Source organism: Athene noctua, chromosome 3 (genome assembly GCF_965140245.1).
Source record: "Athene noctua chromosome 3, bAthNoc1.hap1.1, whole genome shotgun sequence".
NCBI lineage: Eukaryota > Metazoa > Chordata > Aves > Strigiformes > Strigidae > Athene > Athene noctua.
Window position 1 is genome coordinate 16,741,156 of NC_134039.1, and position 25,200 is coordinate 16,766,355.

The window sequence follows — 25,200 nt, forward strand, 5'->3', positions numbered from 1 at the left end:
AGATCAGATATTACTCCCAACATCCCTCTCATTTTGCAGTTTTTCAGATCTGAGGAATGTTTTGCTTTTGCAGTTGGCCATAGGATTGAGCTCACCTAAGATTTAGAAGTGTTTGGACCTCAGGTTTTGCTTCAGGTGTGACTAATGTTTTGCTTGTAGTGTTGCCTTAGAAGAACAGGCAGAATCCTCCTTGAAAATCTGTCCCTTGTTCTGTCTGGTGACAGTTAGCACCTCCTCTGAGTGCATGCTAACCATCTGTATATGCTCACAGGATCACAGGATGTTGAAACTACATATAACTAATCAATGTTCTGTCATTTGGAGACAAAAGTAATATGCTAAGTACTTTTTTTTTTTTTCCCCCTAGAGGTATAGATGCTCTAAGTATAACATTAATATCTGTTACCTCTGACTCAGATTTGTGGAGACATTTTTGCCACACACTTCCCCCCAAAACATGTGGCCTTCCTTTTCCCCCGGTAATGGGGCTTTGGGGTAAGATGCAGTTGAGTGGAACAAACTAGAACCTGAAGTTGACAGAGGCACCGTATCTGTCCCCCTTTGCCTTCTTTGCCACTCTTGTCAAAGGCCCCTCCTCGACCTTTTCTGGTTCCCTGTCATCTATGCCTCCTCCTCAGCCCCGGACTCTCAGCTTTAAACATAACTCACCAGCATCACATTATTCATTCTTCATGAGTGCCAGAGCTCTTCTGACATCCTGTGCCTGCACTGCCCATCAGACTGTAAGTTCTCCAGGGCACAGTGTGCTGCAGCGTTTCATGTAGGGCTCAGGCAGTGCTGGAAAGAAAACTCCATGATTAACAATAATAATGCAACTTCTTCAGTGCACACATGAGTATCTAATGACCTGCGTATTACTATCATAGGTTAAAATGGTACCTCTTTGCACAGTGGCACCGAACTAGTGTCTTGTATTGATGCACTTTGAACTGGTCTGTAAGGGAAGGCTGGATTGCAAAGTGTCCTAAGTGTCGCTAGAAAGACTCTTAGTTATGAATTCCAAAATTCTGTTCGTAGCACTGCATCCATACAGTTTTGCATACTCACAGTAATTGCCTTTGTTGACTTAAAAAAAAAAAGAAGCACATTTATGAAATAATGGTACATATGAGGGAAAAAAGGTAACAAAAACCAGACAACAATAGAATAGAAACTCCCCAAGTGGGGCACAGATGAGGACAGTGTTTCAGGCACATTCTTTTATTCTGTGTCTCCTTTCTACATCCCCACAGCACCTCCAACTCTGAGAGTCCTGAGCAGGGCTGACCTCACTGAACACGTGAGATCTGACAAGAGCACAACACACAGCAGTATGGCTGCAGGCTAATACTTTTATTTTTATAACTGTGTATTCCTAAGAGCATGCTCAGAGGAGCTGGGGATCAAATCCATGCTTCTTGCATAACTGAACAGAGTATTCCTGCTAGGCCACTTGGCAAGAGATCAAACATCCCATACCAGGCCTTTAAAAAAAATAAAGGGAGTAATATTAAGAACAGCCATGGCCATAAAACAACAACTATTCTAAGGTGTCCACTTAACCATGATCCTAGCAGGCACAAATTACTTATTTAAGTCAGCACACACAAGACTCACAGAATCTGCAACACTCTGAGACACCCAGCTATTTGCCATGCAACCCCAGTTACCATTGCATATTCAAACCAAAACCCAGCTATCCAAACCTCCACTTTGTTTCAGACATCCCCCATTGCTGGTCATTCTTTTATTGCTGTAATGAAGGTAGGAATTGTCATAAACTGACTATTCCCCCTCTGCCACATGAAGAGGATATTAACTCAAAGATGAAGGAGCCAGCTACAACTACAAGCTATTGTATTAGTAAGTTATTGTGAACTTCATTCTTCTTTTCATTCTGGATTCTGACCACCTCCATTAAGTTCCTTTAGAACAGTGTGGGTGCTAAATATTGGACCTTGTTTCCCAAAAAAATTGAAGTGAAACTTTTTTTTGCCATTCTGAAAGGCTCAAATACATTTCAACATTCTGATGAAAATTCACCACACTCCCTACCCAGCTTTGGATATGCTTTTTTTTGGGGTTAATCTTCTGGACTTTTAATTCCTAAAAAAAGAAAAAAAAAAAAAAGAGATAGAATTTTCAAGAACATTTCTTCCTTTTAAAAAGTAGCTCTTTTAAAAATTAATATTTTTCAAATCACGTATATTTAACCCAGGAACTTTTAATAGTGTTTTATTGGTTCCCTACATTAGCTTCAAAGTTTTAAAATGTAGATTTTAATGCTTCAAGACATAAGTCATTGCTGGATACAAATTACGGGATTTTTGAATATATCTGGAAAGTTAATAAAGAGAGAAGCATGAAAAGAGATGCAAGACCCTACATTAAAGATTAGAGTTAAATATAGCTGGAGAGAGAGAAAGATGTTCTATTAAAAGCCTACTGAAAATATTAGTGTATATTAAGAGCCTACTGACAAATGATTGTCTAAATAGTGACATCAAGACACTCAATACATTTTAGGACAGTCTGTTTCCAAACAGAATAATGAGGGTGAAAGCAAAAAAAAAAAAAAAGCAGCTTTCATGAAATAATTCATTTTAATTATTATCACCATCAATTAGGACTCAGTCCTGCACCATTTAATTGTACTTTTGACATTGCCTCCTAGAAACATATTTCAGAAAATCAAGTAATATGTGTGTAAAGAAAAATTTGCACTGAAAAAATTCCTTTAACAAAAGCTTGTTCCTGCAGAGTTAGTTTCAAGATAGAAACAGTGCTTCATATTTTCAAATATAAAATCTAAATAACAGAAATCAATATTCCCTGGGAATGAGACTCACCCCTGTGAGAAGTTCATCCAAACTCTTTGCTGTCAATGGCAAGCTCCTATTTTGGGATTTAAGTGGGTGTTCAAATGATTGGGTTGTGTGAATAATTGATTATTTGATTCGGTTGTTGAACCAAAATATTAAACTCTGCTTTTTTCTAAAGTCGACTCCAAAACACCATGTTCAGTGTATTTGGTAAATAACAAAAACTCCATAGTCTTCGGGTAAATTATTGCTATTTGTTTGTTTGTGATAACTTTAGTTCTGCCATTTTTTTTCCAGGTCTATGCAATAAAAGCAAAGGACTAGATTCATAGAAGAGACTAGGCGTCACCTTCAGAGATGTTTTTCCAATTTCTACTCAACTGGAAGTCTAGTGAACCTTGAAATTCTTACCTGAAATATTTTCTTTCTGAATGAGCACTGAAATACATGTTGAACATTTCCAGTGATGTTATTACTCTTGCATTTCAATCTTTCAAATGCATTCTATTGCTGTTAAGTATTCACATGAAGTTCATTTCGTTTCAAATCTTACCATAGCAGCCTATTATAATTCCTCTGTGCTGCAGGCCAAATTTTCTGGTGGTCCTTAAAATTATGCCATATTAACTGCCTTGTAATAACTGTATATCAAGGTATAATGTTAATTTCACAAGACTTTTCTCTAAAAACATGAATTTATTTTGCATCTGTACACAGAGGGGGGAATTAAAGGCTGAAGTGGGAGATATATATCCTACTGCCTTGTAAATGAAAAGAAAGATTATATCTGTAGGTCTTAGAAATACAGTTAAGTGGGAACCTGATACAAAGGTTACTCCTGCCTTTAAAGTGGGCAGTTGTGGATGTGTCCATGTACGGTGTGGGGGACTCAGAGATTTGACCTTTCTGGCATGCAGGGAAGTAGGCTAAGCACTGAGTTGGCCAGGACAGGTAAATCAACATTAGGAGCAAGAAGCTGGCTTGTAAGGAAAAGAGCCAAAGGACTCAGGACCTTCACAAAAACAACTGCCACGGGTGGGAAAGACTATCTGAAAGGATCCAAATATATAAACATAAAGGAAGACGAGGATTTTCTTGAGGTACCTCAAAATGAGTAAGTAGGACTTACCAGAAGGCAAATGAAAAGATAAACCAGCTACAAGAATATTCCTTAAATACAGACTGGCCTGGCAGTGATGGCACTAGCTCCAGTGGGGAGTAGGGGCAGCTTATTGTGCTGACAGATATTTACAGTTGAGAGCTCCAGATTTTATTTTGGGCTTTATTCCCTGTAGTCATGCAAACTGTGGCACAATACTCTACTTTGTCTCTATCACTGCAGAGTACTTCATATTCAACACTACCCCAGAACCACTAGAAGAGTAATGTAGACGTCATGCTGGGTGAAATCTTGGCTGCTGCTAAAGTCAATGGGAGTTTGTTTTACTCTCTGACTTTGAAAGCATGTAGTGAAGCCCTGCCTTTACCTACATAGCTCAACTCTTACCCGTAAGAGAGGGTTTTAATTTTTCAGGAGCCCACTGAAAAACAGTCTGCTGGCTACAGCACAGATGATTAAGCAGGACAAGTTTCAGTCAGGGCTACCCACCGGTTCTGCTGAAGCAGCAGTGACACCACTGGAAGTGCCAGCAAGTATGAAGAGGGTTAATTAGCATGTTGGGTGGTAAAAATGCTGGCAGTTGCCAGAACATCTCCACTTGGGCACCCATTGTGGTAACTCTCTGGGTTTATCTGTACTAGCTCTAGCAGTGATGAGGTATTTTTGCTACTATTCCTCTTTGGAGACCCAGCTAGCACAGGCAGACTGTCACATTATGAGTTCCTCCTTTTCCTCTTTGAATATAGGCAGCAGGAGCTTGACCTTGAGTATGCACCACTACCTTCATGGAAGGGAAGGAAATACAAAAAAGTAATGCCAAACCCAATATTGTTTCAGTCACATTCGGTATTTTATAGGTCTGTTTTTTTCAGTTTGGTATAATCCTGTTTAAGTCCTGAAATCTATGCTGTGAAACATACAGAATGTAAGTTATGGAAGAATTCCCACTGCTGCTACAACCTCAGCCTGTTTCTAGGAGCTCCAGACTGTTCATCCATCATCTGCATGATGCACTAGTGCCAGGTTTGCATTAAGAAACAACTGCTTTTATTTAGCTCCTCCTGAAAATTAACCTTGTTTTTTAAAATGACTTTTTAAACTGATTGGCTTAATTCTGCAACCACCAGAGTTGAAGAATAAATACCCTGTCACATTTTTTCATTATATCAAAGCTCATGCAGTATCAACAAAGTGTTATTCTATATCTGAAAGACTGGCAAAAGGAGGTAAATAATAACTGCAGGCTGATGCCCCAGCTAGACAGATTTTTGTGCTTGGCTTGAACTCACTGATTTCAAAATGAGGCTTTATGCACCTGCTTGCCTGGAGCAGCTTACAGGATTGGGGTCAGAACTGCAGCTACCAGGGGAAGCCTCTCCCTCAACCCTGCTTCCAGTTTTTTCTTATCATCGTCATGCTTATATCATCTTTAGTAGTACTAATGCAGCCTGATCTCTATAAACTATGTCATACTAGTAGAAGGAAAAAAAATGCTTGTCTACTCTCTCCTTCTTTGTAACTTCCTTTTTTTTTAAAAAAAAATTGTTAGATTATGATGATGACCTCTGTGAGAATGTCAGGTTTATTTCAGTAGATTTGGCTGCTAATTCATATCAGTTAGGACTGAAAGACATGATCTGAATTTCAGATGTGTCTCTATTAATAATCTGTATTCTTAATAAATATTTGTGAATTTTTTATCTGACATAGATGACATTTATTATTACAAATATGCTTATTGGTCATGATTCACATTGATCTCTATTATTTTGGACTCTTTTCATTTATCTGTAGGCAGCTCATGCTGTTTTATATATTCTGTCACAGTTGGTTGTGTTTTGCCTTTTTGTGCTGATCTCTGTAAAAAACACAGCACATAAGAAATTAAAAAACAATGAGAATGTTTCCAAAACCATCACTCTACCACATCCATCCAGCAGAAATTTAAATGTGTATGAAATAGAGTACAAACCTGAACAGATGGGAAGCTCTTAAAGAAATCGTAACTAAAGACATCAGCAAATAACTCTGGCTGCTTTAGGATCCAGACCTGAAACTAAGACAGAGTCAATGGAAAGACTGACATTGTCTTTTGACCAAGCCCCAGGTACCTGCATGCTCCTGTGTGGTGACATCTTTGGAGAGAGGATTCTGTTTGCTCATGTGGCTTTGATCCCTCATTCAGGGATGTGATGCTGTCCTTGTTCCTCAGTAGTGCACAGAAAGAGAGGCAGATACAGCTGATGCTCTCTGCTACAGGGTGCTGTGAATTTTTAAAATTCAGACAGGTTCAAGGTGAGACCAGCCAAACTGATAGAAAACTACTGAGGGGTTTTTTTCCTAATGCAAGGGTGTCATCTCTGACTCAGGAAGTCTGATCAGAAGCATATTTTGGGAAAGTATCACTTTGTGTTTCTCCCACTGTAATTCTATTTCCTAGGCATCTGATTTTTGTTATTTATAAGCTTTTAAAGTCTTACACAGTGGATTTCAACCTAACTTTCAGATTTTGAGTTTTTCTTTCCACCATACTCAGCATGTCTTTATAACAAATATTCAGCCATTCTCTTCAGTTTACTGACAAGCACTTCACATACCTCCTGCCCTCACATCCTTCTGCCTCCTTCTGCACATTCATTTCTCTTCCACAACTTCCACATCAGTCTTGCCTGCAGACCAAACATCAGCCTTCCCCCACCCCAATAACTACTGGCCTATCTGTCCTCAGTCCCCTGCTCCCTGTCAGTTCTCAGCAGTCTCCCTGTGTGTCATGCTTCCCAATTCACACCAGTTTTCTCTCCTCACCATCCAGCCGCTGTTACCACTTCTGACTCCTAAGCCCTCCCTCCTTTCAGGGACAAGACCCCTTATCCTTTGCCATTTCTCTCTCCACCTTCCCAAGGTGAGCGCTGCAGACAGTGCTGCAGAGGGAAGGAGTGACTGAACTGTCATCTCTGCATTGGATGGAAAGAATTGTATTGCTGTGAGCTTTTGAGATTTTTTTTTTCCCCCCTCTTTTAAAAATGAGTGTAGTGTTATTTGAGAAAATACTGCTTCTCACTATCTGAAAATGTCTGCTAGGCTGCTTTTATTGGGAGATGGACAAATAAGGTAGCCAGCAAATGAGTGGGGAATTTCTCTCTGGCCAAGATAAATATTATAAGGATTCAGCTGCTTGCCTTGTCACTAGATTGGCTTCAACCATTGCCAAAATCCCATCACCTGTGAAGAAATTCACAAGACAGAATGGCTTGCTCCCAGAGCTTAACCTTATGCTAAGCTAATTCATGCAACACAAAAACTAGACCTGTGATCTGCCACCATTTGACCTACCTCCTGCTCTTTACATCTGGCCCTCCCAAAACAGAGTCGTCTTTTGTGTGCTTTGCAAGAGGCTGTGTAGACAGAGGTTCTACTGTATGGAGTCAGTTGCAGCAATGTGGAGGGTGGTAGCTGTCTGAAGCAATTCTGTCATGTTCATCAAAGAAGAGTCTGGAGCATGTTCTTCTATTGGTTTTGAGTCACAGGATCTTTTCTGTCTCTTCATTTGCTTCTTGAAATGCTTTCAGACACCAAAATAGAACACAGAAATATTTATCATAAGACAGCATCTCTGGGCACAAGGGATCCTGTCTGTAAGCAGATTTGAAGGCAAAGGTTAACCTGAGCAGAAGCCTGGCCCCATAAATGAGTAGCAACCTCTTCAGCAAATATTTGGCCTGCTTCTATTTGGACCACACTGTGTATCAGCAAGTCCGATGGATTACCTCAAAAGCAAGAAAAAAAGACTCAATTTTTTAAAAATCTGCATCATTTAAAAAGTTCAGTCTATTTAGCTTGCTAAAAATAACATCAGGTGATCTGATCAGTCACCTTCAAGGAGAGAAAAGCTTTAGGACTAAAGAGCTCTTCACCCTTGTGAAGAATGGCATAAATACTCATGTCTGGAAAGTAAAAAGAATAAATGCAAATGAGAAAAATATTCCGACTTGTCAACAATGACAGAGATTAACTATAGTGACAAAATACCAAGGAATAAGACAAATGCTTTACCTTTTACTATCTTCACAGTGGTACCAGAGGCATTTTTGGAGATATGTTTTTCTTAAACTCATGTTCCAGGTTCAGTAGCTGCATGAGATTATATGGTATGTAGCATGTCAGGCCAGATTCGTTATTGATTTGTTCTGGCCTTAATTTCCCTGAGAAGTCAGCATCTGCTTACCCCTGTTATATAACAGAGCGCAGACTAAACAAGCTACGCTTTCAAGGTGAAACGGGACGCCATGGAGGGGTTGTAATCATAAAGTATTGGAGACAACAGCAGTGCTTCCTTTGCATTGAGTAGACAGGAGGAGTACTTTGGCATTTTCATCCTCAGTCCTGCACCTCAAAGCCAGGTGGCAAGGTCTGCAGTCTTACCTTCTTTAATCTGAAATCTGCAACAAGGTGAAATCTCTCTCTCTCCTGTTGGCACTGATGAATTGTTAATTAATACTGATACCACAAAATCAGAAGCAAAAGGAAAATATCTTGTTCTATAAATCAAACATAAAGAGCTGAGATATGGTAAGGACAAATACTGCCGTTTCTTTCAGTGATTTTTCCTCTCTGCAGTGGAACACAGTTAAGCTGACATATAAATATTTTAAAAGAGCTGCTTATCAGAAAAATGGTATACTGTAGTCTTAGTTGAAATGTATACTGTTCATGCATGGTTTTTGTTTTCTTGACAGTACTTGATCTCTGCCACTGCAGAAGAAGCTTCTAGTTGGAGTATTTTAGATTTAACATGATTCCATTTCTTCTTCCCCCCCCCCCCCCCCCCCCCCCCTTTGTTTTCTGTGCATCTTATGCAAGGTCAGATCACAAAAACTTGTCCCATCTGAAAATCCCCATGTAATTCAGTGGGACTAGTCAGATAAGATTTGGAGAATCAAGCTCATAGTCAACTTTTTCATTTTGCCACAGTATTTACAAAAGACTGAACAACTGTCAGTTCAAACAAAAACCTGACTGAAGAAAATGTCTCTGTGTAGCTTTTGCTCTCTAGAATTAATCAATTAAGTGGTCAAAGCTTAATTTCATGAAAAAAATAGGAGATAATGTAACATTTAGCAACATTAAAAGGGAAAGTGCATTTTAAAGGGGGACCTTGATTCCTTTCAGTTTGCAGTAAATAATGCAAGACTACAATAGCACAGTTCAAATACAGTCAAGATTTTCAAATGTATTAAAACTACACATCTCAGATAAGGCTACAATACAAAATTTTTACCTTTTTCCTGATGAGCAGCTGTTTTAAAATACTTATATGTCAGATTAGCTGTACTTCACTGAAGAGAAAAAAACCCCACATTGAAAGAATCTGAAATATTTGTCCTTACCACAACCCAGCTCTTTATGTTTGATTTATAGAAATTTTCCCTTTGCTTCTTATTTTGTGGTATCATTATGAATTAACAATTCATTGGCTCCAACAGGAGAGAGAGAGATTTCACCCTGTTGCAGATTTCAGTTTAAAGAACATAGGTAGGACTGCAGACCATGCCACTTGGCTTTGTGGTGCTGGACTGAGGTAGAAGATACCAGAGGACTTCTCCTGCCTTTACTCAATGCTCACCTGAAGCAGAGGAAATGCTTTCTGATTACAGACCCTCGGTGGTGTCCTGTATGACTGTGGGCAACACACTTGGTCTTAGCTTCATTTTATCTATTTCACAGGTGTAAGCAGATAGTGACTTGGCTTAGAGTCAAGATGGTGAAACATCTCTCATTGATCTGAATAGTTTTGGATGAGGCCTCAAGAGAAAGAAGCCTGAGTAAAAGAAGCATTCAGGAGATGCAGATTTTTTTCCCGCATTCATGAATTATGCATGAGTACATTGTGATTGTCTTGATTCTATCCTCTATTTTGAAATTATTCATCTAATTCCTGCAGAATTTTTTTTGGTCTGTAGGATGTTTGCAAGCAGTTCTGAGAATCTCTACTCAAGCAGCTGCTGACTTCCAGGTGGGGCTGAAAACATCTCATCTTCCCCCAGAAATCAGAATGGAAGGTGACAACACAAGACTCTGATTTTTGCATCTCTTCCCTCCCATCTTTGACTCTAATTCTGTCTTTTTTATATGATTTCTGTTATGCTTCTTTGTGCATACTGCTTAAGAGCTGGATGAGAATGTATCCAGTGGGAAACACTAGCTGTGGGGATTTCACTTGTGATGGTTTGGAGAGGGAGAAAATGTGTTAATTAAGGTGGGTTGGCCACCATTAAATCTGCCTTTCCTTGAATACTAAGGACTTGACCTTGAACACCAATAATCTTTGTTGCATTCAGGTGTGCTTTTACATTACTCTCTTTCTGAAGAAAGACAATAGAAATACATGTATTATAGAAATATAAAAACCCTTACCATAAGCTTATAAGTTTATGATAACAAGACCATAAAATCATAGCTGGGAACCTAAGCTATATGCCCTGCATCTCAAAGTAGTAGCACTTTGGATACTGAATTACCAGGAGAAAGTTGTTACCTTGCAAAGCCTGGACATGGAAGGTTGAGGAGAATAGGGTCAAATGCAAGAATTGGGGAGAAGCCTGTATGAATTTGCTGTGAGGAGCCACCGTCTGGGAGAAGGAGATGGAGCGGGGGAAATGCCTTGAACAGAATTTCAAATGGAAAAACATGGGAAATCTCTACCTGTCAGAAGTCTGGAGTGATTTGTTCACAACAAATTTCATGAGCTGTTGCAAATTAAAGTGGAATTAGGGCCTCTCAGAAAATGTTACAAGAACACTCTGCAGTGAAAATTTTTCTGCAGATGGAACACCTGAAGATGTTACTACCTTACCTATCGTGTATGCTTATTAGTATACCCTTATTTATGGATTCACTCTCCTCTGACTGAATTAAACAGCTAAATAAATATAAAATTAAATCATGTAGTATTAGACCTTTCCATTAAATCCTGGGGCTTGACTCATTTGCATTTTGTTTTGTTTTTATAATGCATGCTTATTTTAATTATTACTGCTGCACTTTATTTGTAATTGTCTGTGCAATGCCCAGGCACCTTGCTAAGTGGATAAGGGAAGCGCTTTATTCCATAACAACATAATTAATCCATTATTCATTATTTTTTTTTTCTGGAATGGACTGAAAAGAAGCAGGACTTTGAAATACAATACCAACAAATTATCTATGGCAAAAATAATTTTAACAGAATTCATACTTTCCACATGTTGACCATTGTTTGCCTCTAGATAGCATCTCTCCTAAAGAGAGAAGCAGCAGCAGCATTTAATGACCTGAGGATTGGGCTGAATGCCAAAGATGTTTGAAATCAGAGATCTGTCCATCCAGTCCCCCCACCCCCTGCCAGCTTCCTGCATGGCCTTGGACAAGTCATTTAACCACTTTGTGTCTCTGTTTCCCTATTTCTGATGGCTACAATCCTAACATTCACCTTCTACAGAACAGTGAAGCTTACTAATGTGCAGAGCTTTGCAAACAATGTATGCTAGGTATTGTGGCAGCATAATCAAAGGGACACAGGATGGCTGGATAAAAGAGGAGGCGTTTCCTAGCTATGCAGGATTCTTGCTTACCGAGCGAAAGAAAACATTCAGTTTCTTCCAATATCCTTGCAGGTTCCTTCTGAATGAATACCCCATCTTCATTTAATTTTCTTATTATGGAGGTTTATGCAACTCTATTACCTCTTGAAGTTTTGTGAGGAGATCCCCGCATAGTCTTTCATGTTAGGCAAAAAAAACTTTCTGCTGCATTTTCCTTTGGCACATGCTCTCTGGAAGGTCAAGGCTCGTCTTAACCATTTTTGTCCACCAGTCACCACACCTGCTCAAAAACAGGTTTCTTTCCAGTTCTAGCCTGCTTGGTTTTAGATTATCAATCCATGGCAGTAGGTCTCTGTTTAATTCATGACAAAGACTTATTAGTAGAAACTAGGCTAATGAGGCTGGTCAAGCAAATTAAAGGTGCAGAAACAGTGAATGAATGCATTGGGTCCACTCCACGCAGTAAAAATCACATCTTCTGATAGGCATCCAAGCACCATGACAAGACTTCCAAGCTGGTTTGCCCCATCCCCAGTCATCCAAACCATGATGCTTTTTCTTTTTAGTTATCATTCCCTTAAGAATACATGCTATGACCTGGATAGGCCAGGACATTGTCTATGACCCTTATTTCTTCATTTCGTTTATCCAGCTGAGCTCAAAGGTCGATGATGCCCACTGCAAAGACAGAACTCTGCACACGGCTTGCCTTATGAGTTAAAGCAGCTTCTTCTATTCTGCAAGATAAGTAATCTCTGCCTGAAGTCTCTCCTAACAAGGACGAGGTAGCTCTGTGTATGTGTGTATACGTACATATGTGAGTGTGCCCATATCCATCCCTGGTTGCTTCTTAAAATGCATTAATGCCAAAAGCACATTATTTCCATTGGTGTCCCTGGACTCTGTTCCTGTGAGGCAAGACTGAAATAATGCTGCTCAGTAGTCTCTGAAAGGAGACAGCATACCAGCACAATTTCCAAAACCATCACTTCCACTCTTCCCTAAATATAGTTCAGGTGTTTTCACCTCCCCTGTCTTTCTGTGCATGCCTTCTTTCACATTCTCCTATAACCATCTCTCCCCTTGCTTAAATGCCAGTTCCTGCTCAGTCAATCCCCTGTCACAAAGCATTAATGACGCACTAGGCAGTAAGATGGAGGAAGGTCTCCCCTAAAACTTTCCAATAAAGTCGTAAGTGTGTGGGCTTTGAATGCTCTTACGCCTTAGAGTTCACTCCGGGGTCTTCCCCCAACACGCAGAGGACATATGGCAATGTTTCACGATCCCTCAAAGCCATCTCTAAGTGCTTGTAAGAGAACTGTGAATAGCAGTTCCTTTTTAGGCGTCTGTGAACAGCTTCTAATCCTGGTGATCCTGTTTGCATCAGTTTACATTCCCAGGGCTATCTGTGAACAGAAGAGACTGGAAATACACCTTTCAGCTCATTTGAAACAGAGATTCTCCTTTACATTGCACAGTTCCTCGCTTCAGGAAATCCTTGCTACAGTGCAGGTCTTACTGATCTGAAAAGACAAACAAGAATAGTTCTACACTCAAAATCACCTACTTAAAAGGAGTTGGGTTTTGTTCTGTGGCCTTTTGTATGCTCAGCCAAATCTGCTGACATGCTTGCCTAAATCCAGGTCTGACTACTTGTTACACCTCCTGGATCTTCAGCAACCACAGTGATTGGAAAAGATGCCACTTTTTTACCCTTTACAGAAACCACCAAAATTGCTCATGCATCTACAGAGGAATTTCTTAAAGTAATTTTATTACCCTTAGCCAGGTTACTTACTGATTAATATATATATAGCAAGCACACAGATTGGTTCTCAGACCCAAGGTTTTAAGTTTTTGAACTCCTAAGGCTGTGGACGAGGAAGAGCAAAGGAAGGTATTTCTTGGAAAATCAGGAAAAAAAGCGTCTAACAGCAAAGGCTCTACCTGTCACTTCCCTGGTATTACATCCACAGCCTCACACCCCCCACCAAAACTCCACAGTAAGTCCTAGTTCTCTTCCTAAGAGCCTAAAGGACCCCAAAGATTCAAAGGAGTAACAAACTTGCAAGAAAGCAGCAGATTCCTCCAACATCCATTTTCCTCGGTACCTCATTCCCTCGGGTTCAGATTTAGCCCTGCCTTCTGCATACTAACAAGGTAGAGCAAAAAATAGGACCGTTATCAAGAGGGGAGCCAAACCCAGCCACGACTATTCGAGTCACTTTGTGGAAAAAAAATAACCACTAAGTCACCCTTGGGGAAAAAAAAAAAAAAAAAAATAAGAGCAACATCGAGAAGTGCCATTCAGGGAGGAGAGAAGAGCGGGTGTCAGAGCGGGTGTCGGAGAGGCTGCGAAAGGCTCCGCAGAGAGGCACGGCTGGGCCCGCTGGCGCTGCCCGCTCCCGCCTCGGGCTCCCCTCAGCACCGGCCGCTCCGCAGCGGAGCGAGGCGGCGGCACCCGCCGCCTCGCTGAAGGGAAGGGAGGGCCGCGGCAGGGCACGGCCATGCCAGCTTTCCCCTCAGAAATACGGGCCCGTCGCCCGCGGCGGGACGGGACGCCGGCCCCTCTGCCCCCGGCCCCCCTGCGCCTGCGCGGCGCGGCCGGGGGGCGGGGCCTCTGCGGCGGGTCCCGCCCCTCCCCCCCTCCGGCCTCGCCGTGCGTGGCGCGCGGGGCAGAGGCGGGCGCGCGACCCGCCTCCCCTCCCTCCCTCCCTCCCTCCCTCCCTCCTGCGCGCGCGCGCCGCCGTTGGTCGCGCGGGTGCGTGCGTGCGTGCGCGCGTGTGCGCGCGCGCGGGGCGGTTGAGGCGCCTCCCCGCAGCCCGCGCCGCTCTCGCCGGAGCGCCGGCGGCCGGGCAGGGGGGCCCGGGCCGGCAGCCGGGGCATGGAGAGCCTGCTGGAGAACCCGGTGCGCGCCGTCCTCTACCTGAAGGAACTCACCGCCATCGTGCAGAACCAGCAGAGTCTCATCCACACCCAGCGCCAGCGCATCGACGAGCTGGAGCGCCGGCTGGACGAGCTGAGCACCGAGAACCGCAACCTCCGCGGGCAGCAGCCGGCCCCCGCCGAGCCGCCGGCGGCCTCGGCGCCGCCCCAGGGCCCTCCGCCCGAGCAGCCCCCGCCGCCGCCGGGCCAGCCCGACCCGCTCCAGCACCACCAACAGCTCCCGGCGCAGTCGCCGCCGCAGCCGCCGCCGCCGCCGCCGCCGGGCAAGCAGGCACCGGCGGGCCCCGGCGGCAGCGGCCGGGCTCCCGGCCACCAGCACCCCGCTCTCCAGACCCACCAGCACCCCGCGGAGAAGGACGGCAGGGAGAAGGGCTGCTGCGCCGCCCTACTCCAGCACAAGACCCACCAGGCCATCGGCAAAGGCGTCCTGAGCAGGAGACCGGAGTAAGTGAGAAGGGGGAAAGCGGGGGCGCAGGGGTAGCGGTGGGCGAGCAGGAGTGTAACGGGCTCTTTCCGGGCCCAGATCCAAGAGGGAACTGGGTTATACCCCCCTGCAGCCTTGCACGGAGAGAGTCAGTGTGTGGGTGGGTGGGGAATCCCTCCCTCGAAGCCTTGTCGGGGAGCGCAGGCAGAGTGCGAAGAGGAGCCAGGATGCTGCTTCCAAGAGGCATTTGCCTCCTAGTTCACCGCTTTTATTTTCATGTACAAGTGTCCGTGGCCCGCGTGAACCACCCGGGCTGCTCGCCCGCGGTACTCACGCACAGCTTCGTACCCCCGTTGGCTGTCATAAATAAATAAGTCTTTGATCAAAGATGAGTGTTGTTTTACCCAGGCAGAGAGAAGCTTTGCAAAAGGACAGCAGCGTTGTGGCAAGCTTCTGTTTGCCTTAAATCTTTGGTATCTGTCAGAAAAAAACCCCACATCATCCCTGGAATAAGCTGGGATTTTCCTGCCCTCACTGATGTAAGGGGTCTGGGGTATGCATTATATTGCATGTGATGTATATATCTTCGTAGAGATACAGATGCTGTACATATGTTTGACATTTAGGATGCCTATCACACTTGTGTGTGGGTTGCCTTTTTTTTTTTTTTTTTCTTTTGGTGAGTGGCACCTGACACTGATCCAGCTTTTCCAAAGGACAAAATATTTTTGCTGGTCTTTCCTCTTTAGTGAAGAAAGCACGACTGCTAATACTGAATACTGATAATGGTCTATGTGCATGCATGTATAGTAAACAAGGATGAGCATTCCAGCACTATAGGTGGTGGAAAAGGCTTCTACTGAAGAGTCACAATTTCTTGGATTACGTATCCAGTACATGCCATCAGTTCACCAGCTGGTGATTACAACTGCACTCAGTATTGTATTGTCCCTTGTTTAGGCACTTTGAAAGCAGGGCAATGTTTTCTGGTTGAAAGCCAGAGTTAGTGAAGTTAGGAAGAGAAGGAGCACAGTTTCTGATGTGGTTTCTTTTATGTAAGAAAAAAGCTAATATAAGTTGTAAAACTATATCAGAATTTCTTTCCTAGAACAAACTCCATTGTTTTGGTTTTAGTAATGTCAAAACAAATGAAATATGCTGTACACTGTATAGCCCAAAACATCTTCCTTGTCTCTTTTGACAGCTTAAATAAAAGGGCCCCTTCTCTCTCATGTTTGTTTTGAATACACAAGCATAGCTACAACATGGAGCTGGATTTTCAGCTGGTTTAAGTAGAGTTACGCCACTTCATAACAGCTAAGTATCTATCATGTGATTCTATGAAAATCAGTGGAGAAATTACTATTGAAAGAAATACTATTAAAGGAATATATACAGTCAGAGCGTGCTTGAATCTGAAAAGACAGATCCATAAAATGCTGCACTATAAGACTTGAATTTTGCAATCACAACTTAAAGGAAGTGAGTGGGCTACTCAGAGTATTAATACAGGTAGTAAGCATTTGCAGGATCTGGGCCTTATTCATCATGCAATAGATGGAGTTTTAAAAAGACGTAGGGCCAGATCCTGAACTCATGCCCACTGGTGTAAATCCAGAATAGCATAGTTTAAGTCAAGTCAAAACAGTAAGAAACCCATATAAAAATGCATCATCAACCTCATTGTTTTTTCAGTAGCAAATCCCTGCAGTGAAGGCTCTGTTAGAAACATTGTATCGGCAAGGGCTTTCCTTTCTTCTGAACAGAGTTTCTAACATACGTCATTCCACAGACTGAAGAATCAATTTCTATGCATAAGTCTGAATACCTCCTTCTTATCTGAGATTTTTTTGCGGTGGGGTTGGATAGGGGGAAGAATTGTAGTTTTTTTTCTTCCTACCAAAATTGCACAAAGAGAAAGTGCATTAAGAACACAGCTGATCACTGGTATAGCATGCGATAATCTTTATGTTTCAGATGGATGGATGGATGGATGGATGGATGGAGCCTTTTTGTGGAAAGTCAGGGCTGCTGCTGGGGATAACAGAGCAATCCCTGCAGCGTTCTTCACTCAGGAAGATTAAAATAGACTGCTTCTGTTTCCTTCTATAGCTTAGGCAAACTAAAATCTTTGTATAGAAAAGGAAGTATATGAGATACAAAATAGTCTACATTTCTCACTCCTGCAGGTTCTTTTTTTTTTGCCACTGATTGTATATACTGTGTTTCATCCTCTCTCATCTCTGACTGTTAGAATTAAATCAAAGAGACTGCAAAATCTAACTTAAAGGCAACTTGGATAGAGGATGGGGAATCTTTCACCACCTATTGACAGCATGCCCAATATCCCTTATGATCCAGCTTGCCAACCTAAGACTTATTTTTGCTTATGAGTGACAGCAAGGGACATACACTTTGATACCTACACAGACTAGGTATCTGCACTGTTTTCCTTCCTCCCCACATCTAAACATGTTTTTCCCTCTATTATAAATCCTGAGATTCAGTGTTACCTAATTTTTTTTCTCTTAGTCAAGAGCATAGGAACTGACTGTTCACTACAGAAAATGGCCACTCTAGACAGAACATAAAGGGTATTTTAGCGTGTTAGGATGTAGTGGCTGAAAGCAAGGGTTAAAGCATCACCCAGGCAGTGCCCAGCTGTTACTGCCCAGTAAGGGAATTTCCTCTGCCTCTCACAAAACAGGATGTTCTGGCAGCATGTTTAAGTTTACTTGTGCTGGCCCTTCTGACCTCAGACACAGCCCTGGGATTTTGCCCATTTTCAGTCAAGATAGAGGGTTTTTTGCAGCCCAGCTCGCCTCAAGCCCTGGATAGAAGTGAAGACCTAAGCTTTTGAACATGTGTGACTATTCATGTCAGCTGGGGCAGTCTTCTGTAAGGTGATCGGAATTAAAAACAACTGAAGCATCTCTGTTATTTTAAAGAAAAGTTCAGTCTTGTTTTCGTCGTTCACTTTTTAAAAAAACTGGTAAGTTTGCTTTTTCTAAAGCCTTTTAATTTTTATTTTTTTAAAAAAAGCCTACATTTTAAAAGGGAACAAAACCAAGCCCCTCTCTAGAAAAGGAAGAATTCCTGAGTTATGCAGAGGACCACTGATTGTTGCTGCATGTCATTGTGTGAGAAAGGTAGTACTGATCTTACCTATGAAAAGAAAGACATGGAGAAAGATTTTTGCAGAGATTCTCAGCAAGAATTAGGCTGATTATTATTCCGTGGCATCTGTCTCTTTCTACCTTAGGAGTCTATTGCATAAGCGCCTCACAGCTTTAAAAACAAAAAAATAAGGTCATTCGTCATGGAATGTTTTGCTTCAAAAATACAGGTTGCCAAATTAGCATAGCTTAGATCACCCTTACTAGGCAGCCTCTTGTCTTAAGGGACCATCCCAAAGTATCATCAAATCCTGTGAGTATAAATTTTCCTTCCCTTCTTTATCAGAATACTACCTCTTTGCCAGTCCCCAGTCCCCTTCATTGAGTATCAGGGAAATGCCACAGGGTTGAATTAGGAAATTAAGTCGAAATGGCCCAGATCCTGCTGGCTTTTTATCAGTTAAACTCTCAGTAGGAGCTCTGCCTGTAGAAGGACTTCAGATTTTGAGCCCATGCATTAGCTGGAAAACTCACATAGCTAGTAATCCATTATAGTTCCTTCCCTCAAAAGTCATGGGTGCAATTTACAAGCATTCTGCATTAAAGTGGCATTAAAATCTTCTTTTAACTGTTTCATCAACAGTGAAAACAAGGCACAGAAACAGTGTTTGTCTAGCATGACATAAAGAATGTAAGTACTGCCTTTAAATTATTAGCCTGTGTTTGCTCTACAAGATACCTCCTCATGCAAAACAAACTCTGAGAACTCATGGAAGAAATTATCTAAAATCACATTTTTCCAGAGGTGTTAAAGCTCATTTGGATTTACACTGGACTGAAAACTGGTTTGTTTTATTTTGGTTTAGGATAGTATTTTTTATCTTAAAGAGGCAAGTTTTAAAAGTCAGTGTTAAAGTCACTTAGTTGCTGTTGTGGTCTGAGGATGTTTGCTATATTTTTGTTTCATTTTAAAAGCCTAATTATGTAACTTTAAAATGAAATTATTGCATATGCAAAGGTGCTGTTTTCCATAATTTTTCTTTTTAACTATGCATTAATGTTCTATTCTATGGATTATCTCCAGGGTAAAGGCATTAGACAAAATACCACTGATTTCAATGGATACTAACAATAACTGTAAATATTATGGCTTACTATTAACATATTTTGCTATATTTGCGCATTGCACCAGCACAAAAAAGAAAAAAAAAAAGAAGACCAGAACAACTCTGAGTGGCTTGTGCACCCCAGATACCCATTCCTTTCACTCTGGGCACACAAGGAATGCTACATTTTCCCTCTGCTTTCATTCTTTAAGATTTCCCCCAGCTTATTTCAGAGTTTAACTCTGAAGAGCTTTCACAGAAATAGTTGCATTGGTGCTGCCCCGGGTTTTGCAAATCCGTGGTAGCAATTACCATTCCAGCATCAAAAGTTATTTGGAGTAGAGTGCTGTAAGCTGGTTTCAAATGACAGAGGTCTGTACTGGCATAGCTACACAAATGCCAAAGTCCTGCTTAGATGATTTTGAAGTAATGAGCATAATGAGAGGAAAAAAGAAAGTAGACTCTGTGACTATGTCCCATTTAAAAATATATCATATTGGTTCCATTCACATTGTAATCAGCCTAAGACATACTCTGTGACATGAACACACCTGCATCGTGTCTACATCAGGGTCTGTAAAATCCCAGGCAGAGGGATATGGAATTGATGATTCACAACAATATTTAAGAAGTAACAGATGAAGTGAGAGAAGAAAAAGGTCTCAGTTTAGGAAGGATTCAGGATGAAGTTCTAGGTATAAAATTGCCGAGTAAAGATGGCATGAGGAATTTCACCCACAGGGATAGCACCTCAATATGATGCTGTATAAAGTCCTGGCCAAAGCAACACAGTGTCAAGCCTGAAAATACTATTGTGGGAAATCTCACTGCCAGTATGGAAACTTCAGGAAGCAGTAACAAGGAAGGAATTTGTGTGAAATACTGCCTAGCTGTGCTTTAGACAGATGCTACCTATGTATCTGTGTCTCGAGCCCAGTTAGAGCAGTACCTGGAGTAACAAAGACTCATCCTAATCTTTTAACTAGAGAAGCCAAGGGCTGAAAGCAACTGCAAAGAAGGTGACTTTTGTTTAATGCTTAAATGAGGAGGAATTCAAATGTATTATTTTGTTTTTCTGATGAGATGGTGATGTTATGTCACTCAGCTATATGTTCTGTTGCAGCCAGGCTGCTCTTCTCTGGTGGCAAGGGTACCTTTCTTCCATATGCTTTGTATTGGCTCATTTAGTGTCACTTACCAGGCAGATCCAAAGTAAGGCTTTATAATAAGACTTCAGAAGCAATGTGCTCACATGGCAACACCGTTAGCATTCAAAAGAATTCATACATGGCTGTTTGGAAGAGGTATAAATGGAAATATGTCCCAAATGAATAAGTATTAACAACACCCTTGAAAATTCCTGCTGGGGACTCAGTGCCAGGTGGCTCTTGGGCTGGCTGTCCCATTCTTTGCAGCATGTGCAGTGTGGAAGGACACCCATCATTCTGAGATTGCAACAAGCAGCTGATACTTCCATGTCCTTCATAAAATGCTGCACACAGAGGAATCTACAATTTAGACATGGTTCATACAGTTTATGCATGCAGCAAGTGGCTACTTACATGAAGCACAGACTGTACATATTCCCACCTACACCATACCTGAAATTATTTGCACTTTTAGTCAGAGTAAGCCAGACAAATCTAGCCTTGATGTGCTCTTCTAGTCCTTAGATTGTGCCAGACCAGAGCCTGTCTGGTCTTCTATTAATTATGACTTCTACCTACTCATTTAAAAGAAGTGTTCATGTGATAAAATGAAGTACACTTCTGCAAGCAAAAATACCTCTAGACAAACAGATGTATTAGATTGTAGAAATTTCCTAGTTGTTTGGGTTTTTTTTTCCCTTCTGTCTTAAAATCCAAGTAGAAACAGTAAAAAAGAAGTCTCTCTACCTTAATCTTTCTATACATAGGGTTTATTAATCTTCTGCTTTCCTACTATTTACCCTATAAATGCATTGTTAGGTTGCTTGTTTTCTCCTTTCTTTCTTAGTTCAGCAGTGGTTTATTTCTCTTTTTTCCATTCTCAGTTATGAAACCTTTTGTTGTTCCTCCCTTAGGAAAACATTATAGAAAGCCAGAAATATTAATCTGTTATAAAATTACTTGTAGCCTGTGATTGCTACTTTGTCCACATTCCATGGAACCATATAACCATATAAGAGTCAATAAGAAAACAAGAAAAGAGTAATTCAGGAAGACAGGGCCTGAAATATGACCATTCTGCCTTTCCTTTTCTCTTTTTCATATTTTTTTAAGAATTATATTTATGTTTTTTTCCTTTGAAGAGATATCTCTTGAAACAAACTAGTAATGTTCTTGTATTCATCAACTCTGGAGTTTGTAATTTCATTTAGCTAAGCCTTAGGTGAGAAAATGAGTCTTGACTGTTGGATTTGTTCTGCCCAATGGCTCTGTTTAAGATCTCTTAGTTAGAGCATTGGACTAACAGTCTTAAGATCAAAGTTTAATTTCTCCTAAATTTATTTTTTAACAGACTTGTGATGCTGGACAGTCCCTTGCATGTCTGTGTATTTTAAGATCTGTAGCAAAGCAGTTGGTGATCTATTGTTACAGATAAGTGTGGGCAGATAGATCAGGAATGATCCTTTCTATAAATCTCAGCATAGGAAGCAGCATAAAGCTCCCATCATTACTTGCAATGTGTACTGCAATGCAACATGTGTATTGACACATGGAAGAGAGAATGTATTTACATGAGCATTTGTCTACAGTGAACAAAGTTGAAGCAGCACCTAGTTTCTGTGCTTTTTACACAAAGAAAAGCAAATCATCTGCTGGAGGAAATCAGTGTGTCTTTACTGACGTCAATACAGCCATGACAATTTACATCACCTGAGGATCTGCACCAGATTTTGTGTATCTGTCCTCACACACAAATACACATACATCCACTAGTTTAAAAGTGTGTTGACAATATCAATGGATAGCAACTCATCACAAAAATATCAGTAGACAATGAGAAAACCATTAAGCAACATTCTGATTCTTCGTATAATAGGTTTGTAATGTTTTCTCATGGTATTTTAATATAAGGTGGTAGGAGTTACGTTGCTGCAGGGTTATAAAGATGTATTTGCTCTGTTTGGTAATGTTTTTTCTTTTCTCTACCCTGTGCATGCACCCTCAGTATGCTTCTCACACAGGTATTATTTTTATTGCTTTTGCTAAGATTATGCTCATTGATCAGCTGTTATTTTCATGTGCTCTGAAGTTGCACTTTCTGAGGGGGATAGAAGGAGATCAATATTTTCCATAACGAGTGACATCTAAGAGGGGACATTTTGGTGAAATTAAAGTGATTTTTAATAAGAAATTTAAAATGGCAAACCTTATCCTTCCTGCCCCCTTCTAGCTGTAAACAAGGGGGGTCTGTGAGCTGCTGAGCTAATGAAGTTTGGCTTCCAGAAGATTTGTGTCATGGTTACATTTTTGGATGCCTAACAAGATATGAGTTCTGATGTAAGCTGCTCCTGGTGTTGAGGCTTTTATAACATCTCTGCAACATGGAGACTTCTGTGTGGAGTAATAGCTTCAGTTCATTCGGCAGCCTTTCCCTTTGTGGAAAACCTACAAAGTTCTCTCTTTTACACACCAACAGCTATTTTCATGGAACTCATAAGAGTTTAGTATCTCTGAGATTACTGTCATTCACTCAAACTTGGTTGAAACTCACAGTGGGATCTGCAGTTACAAAGTAGGAACCAACATAGGCATGCACATCCATGCAGAGGAAGAGAGACACACATGTTCATAGAAGGAAAAAGGAAGAGATTATATGGTCACAGAAAATATATTTTGCTTAGGAACCTAGGCCGTAAAGACCAAGTCCTAGATATTCTTTTTTTATTAGCTCACCAGTACATCAAAATGGCTGAACAGTCCACTCCGTATCTTTCTTGGAACTGGTATTCTATGTGTAATAGCATCTTAAAAATCTTGGAATATTAAAGTTATAAAGAATTGGGAAATTACTGTAGGAATTCAGGGGGCACCTAGGTGAAGGTTTACCACTGGCAAATAGAGTGTGTTGCTCCTCCTGGCTTTGCATATGAAGTTGTTGGATCATCTTAATCCACCTGCCAACGTTTGTATGTGCATGGGCTGCTGCTAGGACAGTTACTACTAGAGAAGTTAATTGATATTTGCTGAAACACAGTAAAGCATCTATGTCATTCTGAAGAGTAGCAAAAAATGGACACTGAAATTATCATAGATCTTAAAGAGGTTTTGCATTTTCTTCAGTTTTTGCTGTACTTTTGATATTTCTTCAAATTTTGACGTTTCTATTAAAATTCAGGACCTTGCTGTCAATCTGTCTCTGATGTCGATTTCCAGGCAGTCCTCCAAAGTGGTTCAAACTATCCTGCTCCAGTGGGAGAGTTGCTCTGACAGCACCTCCTTCAGCCTCAGCATCCAGCATCTTGGTGTTGCTGTGCCAGGGTGGACACTGCCTCCATGGAACATCCTTGGATCTGCCTTCTGGAGCAAAGTGGTTTTGTCCCTGAAGTTCTTAATAGACTTTATATATGATAGCATTTTCCAAAAGAGAGGGTACCTCTCCAGATTTGTAGTGATTATTACCGTTCTTTCTACTTCAGCTCAGACCTCTCTTTCCTTGCTTTTGCCCCTCTGTGAGGAATACTGTTTCTGCCTATGTTGGGCTGTTCCAGGAAAAGTTTCAGCTCTGCAGTCAGTTCAGAATTCTCGAAAATGTCCTTGTGTTTCATTTGCTGGTTTTTAATTTGCAAATCCACTCCCAGTAGGACACCAGTAAATTGCCTGTGTCTGCCTAGGTACTCACATGACCCCCTTCACCATAGTAACTGAATATCTGGATTTGTCCTGAGGGCCCATGCTGATAGCCACGCACACTGGACCACTAACCTTCATCTGAACTAGCAAAGAATCTGAGGAATCTCCTCCCATTTCTCTGAGCATTCCCTGGTTCTCTGGCCAAAGAACTCTCTTCAGGTAGTTTTCGTCTGTGATGTTTTGTGCCAATGAATCTATATCCAGTCATACTCCTGATGTAGGTAGACTGCACAGCTCTGATCAGTAATTTGCACTACTTTACAATCTATGTAAGTCTAAGAGCCAGATTCTGTTACCACATAACTGTAAATCTGAGTGACTGAACTCATTTAACTAAGTTGCTTCAAATTTGAAGAGATATAAGACATGCACAACTTCTGATGTTATGGATCTTCTTGAACTCACTTCTGTCCTACCACTGGAGCTAGATAGTTTGAGTTAGCTATTAGCCTATTAGATTCTGTGCATACTTGCCATGGCAATCATTTGGGATGGCACAGACAACTGCTATAATGCTTCCCCCAAGAATTCTTTATTATTCATTTGGGAAAATACTGATCTCTATGTTAGCTGCAGCAACATCTACTGCTGGTCCCTTGTTTCTGCCAAAGAAGAAGAGAGTTTCTCATCTTTGTCAAGTTGAATACATAAATATTGATTTCACCAGACATGCTCTGACTGGAACTATTATACCACCTTTATCACCTCATTTACCATGGCTCTTACACAGCCATGCAGATTTGGAATACCAGATTGTATCCTTGATGGATAAAAAGTGTAGACAAAGAGTTTCAGTCTCAGACATTTACGGATATTTAGCCTCTCAAAGGTGGAAGAAAGAATCTACTTGTTTTTAAAAGAGGGATCAGACTTCTGCCAAACTCCATTTGCTTTCTGCAGGTTATTTTACAAGTTGGCAGAAGAAAGAAAATATTGGTGACAGGGGAAGAGGGGAAGAAGATGAGAGGCATCTACAGTATGTCTCTACTCTCTGCTAAGAGCAACCTTCAGGCTGGTTTTAAGTCTATATTAGCCTACTCTTCAAATTCCAAGCCTGAAAGCTTGACTGGAGCGTGGCCTCAGGACTGCATACCAGCCGTGGATGCACCTGCATGCTCTCCAAAGTCTGCAGCAGTCATAAGGTATACCATATTTCTGTGAACAGCAGTGGGGAGAAGTTACGAAAGGAAGGGGAAAGAGCCCAGTGGAAGCTATAGAATGCAGGAGGGCCAAGAGCCCCATAATCTT

At 41.3% G+C, this 25,200-nt stretch overlaps 1 protein-coding gene and 1 long non-coding RNA gene across 6 annotated transcripts in view; one reads left to right on the plus strand and one right to left on the minus strand.

Moving 5' to 3' along the window:
• Positions 1–450: 450 nt before the first annotated feature.
• On the minus strand, positions 451–13,718 carry LOC141958484 (uncharacterized). 2 transcript variants are annotated; one of them, XR_012633283.1, is made up of 5 exons: positions 13,588–13,718; positions 11,553–13,045; positions 7,276–7,504; positions 6,054–6,205; positions 451–798 (listed from the first exon to the last, which is right to left on the minus strand). It is a non-coding gene; the product is annotated as an uncharacterized LOC141958484 (long non-coding RNA). The 2 variants fall into 2 exon arrangements; XR_012633282.1 differs by lacking the exon at positions 451–798 and adding an exon at positions 1,211–2,106.
• A 580-nt stretch (positions 13,719–14,298) lies between these two features.
• Positions 14,299–25,200, plus strand: part of IQSEC3 (IQ motif and Sec7 domain ArfGEF 3) — a 107,019-nt gene continuing 96,117 nt past the window's right edge. For all 4 annotated transcript variants that reach the window (XM_074902108.1, XM_074902112.1, XM_074902111.1 and 1 more), the window contains exon 1: positions 14,299–14,912. In XM_074902108.1, the coding sequence (XP_074758209.1) occupies positions 14,407–14,912 (506 nt within the window). In that variant the 5' untranslated portion in view covers positions 14,299–14,406. The remainder of the gene's footprint in view (positions 14,913–25,200) is intronic.